The sequence below is a fragment of the Nicotiana sylvestris genome, chromosome 12 (genome assembly GCF_000393655.2).
Source record: "Nicotiana sylvestris chromosome 12, ASM39365v2, whole genome shotgun sequence".
In the NCBI taxonomy this organism is placed as follows: domain Eukaryota; kingdom Viridiplantae; phylum Streptophyta; class Magnoliopsida; order Solanales; family Solanaceae; genus Nicotiana; species Nicotiana sylvestris.
In genome coordinates, this window is record NC_091068.1 from 3,626,382 (window position 1) to 3,634,560 (window position 8,179).

General features: G+C 42.6%; 1 protein-coding gene and 1 pseudogene across 1 annotated transcript; both read left to right on the forward strand.

Annotated features, from left to right (window-relative positions):
- Positions 1-1,575: 1,575 nt before the first annotated feature.
- On the forward strand, positions 1,576-2,232 carry LOC138882616 (uncharacterized; annotated as a pseudogene).
- A 324-nt stretch (positions 2,233-2,556) lies between these two features.
- Positions 2,557-7,010, forward strand: LOC138882617 (uncharacterized). Its single transcript, XM_070163220.1, has 2 exons — positions 2,557-2,922; positions 6,867-7,010. The coding sequence occupies exons 1-2, from the start codon at positions 2,557-2,559 to the stop codon at positions 7,008-7,010; spliced, it is 510 nt and encodes a 169-aa protein (XP_070019321.1).
- The last annotated feature ends 1,169 nt before the right edge of the window (positions 7,011-8,179 follow it).

The following is an 8,179-nucleotide window of genomic DNA, read 5'->3' on the forward strand; positions in this document are numbered from 1 at the left end:
GGGCATTATGTAAAGCGAGTCATGGTTGATGGAGGCTCAAGTGTAGATGTATGCCCTCTCTCTACCTTGCAAAGCATGAAGATCAATACAGATAGAATCCGACCAAGCAATGTTCGCATCCGAGCCTTTGATGGCTCAGCAAGAGATACCATTGGGGAGATTAACCTCACCATGATGATTGGGCCGGTTGACTTTGAGATTGTTTTCCAAGTAGTGGACATGGCCACTTCTTATAATTTTCTTCTTGGAATGCCATGGATCCATACGGCCTGAGCTGTGTCGTCTACCTTGCATCAGATACTCAAATTCGAACATGACCGGCAAGAAATTATTGTTCACGGGGAAGACGAGTCTTCCATTTATGAATACCTATTAATCCCCTGTATTGAGGCTAAGGAAGGGTGTGAGTCCATTGTCTATCAGGCTTTCGAAGTGGTTGTTGTGGACCATGTTGAGGAAGGAAAGCCCATTCTGCATCCTCGTCTTTCCTCCACATCTATAATGGTGGCTGCAGTTATATTGAGACAAGGTTATGAGCTAGGAAAAGGCTTGGGGGCATCAAAGACACATGCTGATCATGTGTGTGATTTGAAAAAGTTCTTCAAACAGCTTCGAAGGTATGACCTTAAGCTTAATCCAGCCAAGTGTACATTTGGGGTTCCATTTGGGAAACTCCTCGGTTTTATAGTCAGCCGAAGAGGCATTGAATTGGATCCATCTAAGATAAAGTCCATTCGAGATCTTCCACCCCCGAAGAATAAAAAGGAAGTCATGAGTTTGTTCAGGAGGTTGAACTACATCAGTAGGTTCATTGCTCAGCTCACAACCACGTGCGAGCCCATCTTTAAGTTGTTGAAAAAGGATGCCGCTATCAAGTGGACAGACGATTGCCAAAAAGCTTTTGACATGATCAAAGATTATCTGTCAAAATCCCCTGTATTGGTCCCAACTGAAACTGGTAGGCCTTTGTTTTTATATCTATCGGTGATGAATAATTCCTTTGGATGCGTTCTGGGGCAACATGATGCAACAGGCAAAAAGGAATAGGTAATCTATTATTTCAGCAAGAAGTTTACCAGTTATGAGGTTAAGTACACCCTTCTAGAAAGGACATGTTGTGCCTTGACTTGGGTTGCTCAGAAGCTGAGACATTATCTTTTGGCTTACACTACTTACCTCATATCCAGAATGGATCCTTTAAAGTACATCTTCCAAAAGCCAATGCCCACTGGCAGGCTCGCAAAATGCCAAAACCTGCTCACAGAGTTTGACATCGTCTATGTCACTCGCACCACGATAAAAGCATAGGCTTTGGCAGATCATTTGGCAGAGAATCCAGTTGATGATGAGTACATGCCACTTAGCACATACTTCCCAGACGAAGAGGTCAACTCAATAGAGGAAGTGGTTCCAGACGATCACCCTGTATGGAAAATGTATTTTGATGGGGTTGTCAATATCAAAGGAGTTGGGATAGGGGCAATCCTCATCTCACCTATTGTACATCATTATCCTGCAACAGCCCGACTTCGGTTCTTCTGTACCAATAATACGGCAGATTACGAAGCTTGTATCATGGGTTTGAAAATGGCCATCGATCTAGATGTGCATGAACTATTGGTTATGGGAGATTCTGACTTGCTTATCTGGCACACCCAAGGCAAATGGGAGACTCAAGACATCAAGCTTATTCCATACAGACAATGTGTGCAATACTTGAGCAAAAGATTCAAATCCATCGAGTTCAGGTACATTCCCAGGTTTCACAACGAGCTAGCCGATGCCTTGGCTACTTTAGCCTCGATGCTCCCTTATCCAGACAACACTCATATTGATCCACTAGAAATCCAAGTTCAGAATCAACACGGTTACTGCAATACAATTGAGACAGAACCAGATGCTGAACCATGGTATCATGACATAAAATGATTCCTGAAAACAAGAGAATATCCAAAGCATGCTAAAGGAGATAAAAAAAGAACTATAAGGCGGCTCGCCTGTGGTTTCTTTCTGAATGGGGAAATTCTATGCAAGAGGACCCCAGATTTAAACTTGTTGAGATGCATAGATGCTACAGAAGCAGAGCGGATCATGAGTGAAGTGCATTCGGGGGTATGCGGACCTCACATGAATGGATATGTTTTGGCGAAGAGGATTCTGCGGGCAGGGTATTATTGGCTTACTATGGAGAAAGATTGCTTTAGTTTTGTTCGCAAGTGTCACCAATGCTAGATTCATGGTGACCTGATTCACTTACCTCCTTTGGAGTTTCATCCCATGTCCTCTCCTTGGCCTTTCGTTGCTTGGGGAATGGATGTCATTGGGCCGATCGAGCCAAAGGCTTCAAATGGGCATAGATTCATTTTGGTTGCAATTGATTACTTCACCAAGTGGGTGGAGGCCGTCACTTTCAAAGCAGTCACCAAGAAAGCAGTGGTAGACTTTGTTCATTCTAACATCATATGTCGCTTTGGTATCCCGAAGACCATTATCACTGACAATGCAGCCAATCTAAATAGTCATTTGATGAAGGAGGTATGCGAACAATTTAAAATCATGCATCGCCATTCTACCCATTACCGGCCAAAAGCCAATGGAGCCATTGAAGCGGCAAAAAAGAACATCAAGAAGATTCTTAGGAAGATGATCCAAGGTTCCAATCAATGGCATGAAAAGTTACTTTTTGCTCTTTTGGGATACCGTATGACTGTTCGCACATATGTTGGTGCAACTCCGTATCTGCTTGTATATGGAACTGAAGCTGTAATACCCACTGAAGTCAAAATTCCCTCTCTCCGAATTATTGTGGAATCAGAGATCGAAGACACTGAGTGGGTCAAGACCCAATTAGAACAACTGATGTTGAACGATGAAAAACGGCTAGCAGCAGTGTATTTCGGCCAGTTATACCAGCAAAGAATGGTATGCGCTTACAATAAGAAAGTGTGCCCAAGGCAGTTTGAGGTAGGCCAGCTAGTTTTGAAACGCATCCTTCCGCACTAGGTTGAAGCTAAAGGAAAGTTCGCACCAAACTGGCAAGGACCCTACAACATCAAGAAAGTGTTACCAAAAGGGGCCTTGCACTTGGTAGATGAAGAAGGATGGGTACCAGGCATGACTATTAATGCAGATGCAGTCAAACGATATTATGTCTGATATATGGCCACTGTAGAACTTTCACGCATTGATTCTCTCATATCGAGATGACGAAGGCTACCATTTGCTCATTATTCCAAATAGGTGTAACCCTTCTGTTAATCCTTTTCAGCCGTATTTGTCTTCCTTGTTCCTCACTTTGTGGAACCTGTGTACTTGTAAAAAAAACAACAAATCTTTGTGTCTTTGAACTACGTCCGACCTGATTCCAAAAGGATACGTAGGCAGCCTTACCCTGGGTTCGGTCCCATCAGAACAAAAAAATCCATATTCCCAATACTCCAAAACTGGGGCAGAAGTTTGTTTTATTTCATGGTTTTTCTGTAAAAACGGTTCCAAAAGTTGTAATTCAGTTCAAGGTTCATTTCGCCTTTTTACCTTTCAAGAACTTCTGATCGATGTCTTTGTTGAGAATGTTTAAAGTCCCCATGCCAAAGGCGTTGGGAAGCCTCCCACATGCAGTATCTTAGTAAAAAAACAAAAAAAAACAAAAAAAGAGAGAAAAGAAGAAGAAAAAAAGAAAGAGAAGAAAAAAAAAAGAGACAAAAAAAAACGAAAAAAGAAAAGTGAGAGAGTCTTATCGGTGAAAACCCGTACGGGCACTATAAGGCGACAGTGAGCAGAGAAATGAGAGAGTCTTGTTGGTGAAAACCCAGATGTGCACCATAAGGCGGCGGTTAGTAGAGAAATGAGAGAGGTTAGTTAGCGAAAACCTGCAAAAGGCGCTACTAGCCGAATGAGGGTCTTTGATTCTCCGGCATGAGCACAACCAAGACAAATTCAAGATGAACGTTTGCGGCAGATTTTGAGAATTAGACAGCTTAGATGGATCAGGCGTCCAGTCCAAAATGCATGTCATGATTTATTGAAGTCGGCACATACCTCTAAATAAGTCTCCCTATTCCTTTCCCCGAAAGGGACACCTTTTGTTTAAGCACAATTCTTTTTCACTTTCAATTATTATTCTGTCTTTACCCATAATTTTTCTTTGAGTCCCTTTCGGTCTAATCCTGCATCAAAAGCGAAGCAAAGAAATGGCTGCAAAACCAGCTACAATTTCCCCGCAATATCGAGCACAATTTGGGGTATATATGGCATTGACGAAGGCACGAATCCATCTGTGATCTCATTCAATAAGGCGAACAAAGTTTTTCAAAGAAACTGAAAGGTAGCCTAAACAAGACCTGCTTCATGAGAAAAGTGGATAAGCCCTATGGATACAAACTGATATTGGGTGCAAGATAACTGAGTTTGATTTTAAAGAAAAATAGCCTTGACTTAGAGACAAGGGTAGCGGTACCATAGACATCTGGGTATGAAATAGTTGGGGGCAACATTGGAAAGCCAAGGTCTCCAAAAAATGATACAGAGTAACCGAGCATCTCGGTACCGCGCTGACAGAATCGGTTCTTCGTCAGCAGTGGCCGTGAATCAAACTACTCAAGGCATCAAGGGATCAAGGCCACAAACTAACCACCACTTTCAAAACTCATAAATTTTTCTTTGTTTGAAGCAGAAACAGAGCAGGGCAGAATGACAATTCTAAAAGAACGAATGTCACCAAACGTAAGCTCTTTAAAATCTCCCTATTTTCTTTTTTCAGCATGCATCACTATTGTTCACACTTCCCATTTGTGTAGCTTAACTCAGGTAGAATCCTTTCGCCTAGGGGGATCTAGCTCATAGTTCCAAGTAGAAGTGATCTTCGCTCGGGTTGTTTGATATAGCTTATCTCAGGTAGAACCGTTTCGTCTAGGGGGATCCAGCTCATATTTTCGGGTAGAAGTACTCTTCGCTCAGGGTGTTTCACGTAGCTTAATTCAGGTAGAATCCTTTCGCCTAGGGGGATCCAGCTCATAGTTCTGAGTAGAAGTGATCTTCGCTCGGGTTTTTTGATATAGCTTAACTCGAGTAGAACCATTTCGCCTAGGGGGATCCAGCTCATATTTTCGGGTAGAAGTACTCTTCGCTCAGGTTGTTTTATACAACTTAACTCAAGCAGAATCCTTTCGCCTAGGGGGATCCAACTCATATTTCCGAGTAGAAGTACTTTTCGCTCAGGGTGTTCTACGTAGCTTAACTCAGGTAGAACCATTTCGCCTAGGGGATCCAGCTCATATTTTCGAGTAGAAGTACTCTTCGCTCAGGTTGTTTTACGCAGCTTAACTCAGGTAGAATCCTTTCGACTAGGGGGATCCAACTCATATTTCCGAGTAGAAGTACTTTTCGCTCAGGGTGTTTTACGTAGCTTAACTCAGGTAGAACCGTTTCGCCTAGGGGGATCCAGCTCATAGTTCCAAGTAGAAGTACTCTTCGCTCAGGGTGTTTTACATAGCTTAACTCAGGTAGAACCGTTTCGCCAAGGGGGATCTAGCTCATAGTTCCAAGTAGAAGTACTCTTCGCTCAGGGTGTTTTACATAGCTTAACTCAGGTAGAACCATTTCGCCTAGGGGATCTAGCTCATAGTTCCGAGTAGAAGTGCTCTTCGCTCAGGGTGTTTTACATAGCTTAACTCGGGTAGAACCGTTTCGCCTAGGGGGATCCAGCTCATATTTCCGAGTAGAAGTACTCTTTGCTCAGGTTGTTTTACGCAGCTTTACTCAGGTAGAATCTTTTCGCCTAGGGGTATCCAGCTCATATTTCCGAGTAGAAGTACTTTTCACTCATGGTGTTTTACGTAGCTTAACTCAGGTAGAACCGTTTCGCCTAGGGGGATCTAGCTTATAGTTCCAAGTAGAAGTACTCTTTGCTCAGGGTGTTTTACGTAGCTTAACTCAGGTAGAACCGTTTCGCCTAGGGGGATCTAGCTCATAGTCCGAGTAGAAGTGCTCTTCGCTCAGGGTGTTTTACGTAGCTTAACTCGGGTAGAACCGTTTCGCCTAGGAGGATCCAGCTCATATTTTCGGGTAGAAGTACTCTTCGCTCAGGTTGTTTTACGCAGCTTAACTCAGGTAGAATCCTTTCGCCTATGGGGATCTAGCTCATATTTCCGAGTAAAAGTACTTTTCGCTCAGGGTGTTTTACGTAGCTTAACTCAAGTAGAACCGTTTTGCCTAGGGGGATCCAGCTCATAGTTCCAAGTAGAAGTACTCTTCGCTCAGGGTGTTTTACGTAGCTTAACTTAGGTAGAACCGTTTCGCCTAGGGGTATCTAGCTCATAGTTCCGAGTAGAAGTGCTTTTCGCTCGGGGTGTTTTACGTAGCTTAACTCAGGTAGAACCATTTCGCCTACGAGGATCCATCTCATAGTTCCGAGTATAAGTACTCTTCGCTCTGGGTATTCTACGTAGCTTAACTCAGGTAGAATCCTTTCGCCTAGGGGGATCCAGCTCATAGTTTCGGGTAGAAGTAATCTTCGCTCAGGTTGTTTAATACAGTTTAACTCAGGTAGAACCTTTTTCACCTAGAGGATTTCAACACTTTATCAATAATACATGGTGCTAACACCTGATTCTATTTACTTCCAGTAAGATAGGGTACCGGCCCCTGGTTACATTTCTTTTCAGTAGTACGGGATACCGATCCCTGGTTACACAATCATTCGTTACCAAATTTTATCTCTTTTAGCTAGTTTATACTACTATTTCTATCTGCTTTTTCAATAAATTAGATAATTTACAGATTTCTCTAATAACTCACAAAATTTTTCTAGTGCCAGACTGGGGCAGAAAATTTTTGTTCATTTTTTTTTTGTCTTTGATGCTTTGAAGGCTCTGCCGTATAGCACAAGTGAAAGCTTGCAGTTTCAGTTTCTCATCAGAAGAAAGAAGTCCTTCGATCACAAGATAGTCGGAGTTAGCTTTGATAATGTGTCGGCAACCCAGCTTCTCAAGATTCATCTTCTCAAATTCTGATCCAGAAAGCAAGCAATCGAGATTGAGTCATAATCTTTTCTTCAAAAGAATCAAGATCCAATCTAAGGTCAACGCAAGCGAGCAGGTCAAGAATCAAGATTTGACTCCAGAAGACGCATAGATAGGAATTTTGTACTCTTAGTTTGCAGACATATATAGTACTCTTCTCTTTTTCTTTTTTGATGTAAGAAGCGAGTAACAACAATAGCAACAGTGACAGCAACAGCAGCAACAATCTTAACTCTAGTGTCCGGTAGTCCCAGCTACCAAATTTTCCCAAAACTACACTGACCTGATTCCTTTATAGCCAAGGATATGTAGGCAACCTCAGAAGCAAAGTTCGGTCACCACCTTGTTCAAAAGGCTTCCATTAGAGTGCATGTGAGCAAAAATTATCCATGGCGTTCAGTTGTCTTTGCACGAAAACTCTTCATGTTCTCGAGCAAAAAGGGGCAGCTGTAAATGCTTAATTTTTCTCCCATCTTTTTCTTCTACATTATATATATATATATATATATGTGTGTGTGTGTGTGTGTGTGTGTGTGTGTGTGTATGTGTATGTGTACGTGTATGAGTGTGTGTGTTTTTCTTATTTGTGTATATATAGGTTTTAAGAGTTGATTTATGGTTTGATAAAGGGGGTAGAGATTGGACTAGTGTATTTTAATTAAAATTGAGCCAAAATTGGCCGAAACTTTGAACCCATTTCGTCCAAACCCGGTTCACAAGGGAGCTGCCAGGGGAGGGTCCAAACGAAGTAGTTTTGGATCAAAACTATGTCGTTTCATTTAGTAACCTGAAGACTTAATCCCATCCTTCCATTATTCTTGATCCAACGACCTATATCCATTTCCCACTCCAAATATAAGGCTCCAAAAATCAGAAAATAGCCTCATTTACACCCAAACCCTAAACTCCTCTCCTCACTCTCTCCCTTCCTCTCTGCTGTCGCAAGGCATCCACGGCGGCGGCGCCTGCCGGAATTTGCCATTGGCGGCGGAGCCCCTCCAAACACCACCAAAATTTCACCCCCTCTTTGCCTCTTCCTCCTCTCCATGAATCCAAGCCTCATATCCTCCGAAACCCAACCAAATCCCACGAATCTAGCCTAAATCAAAACCCTAGCCGCCACTTTTTGACAAATTCGTGGAGATTGAGCCACCCTTTCC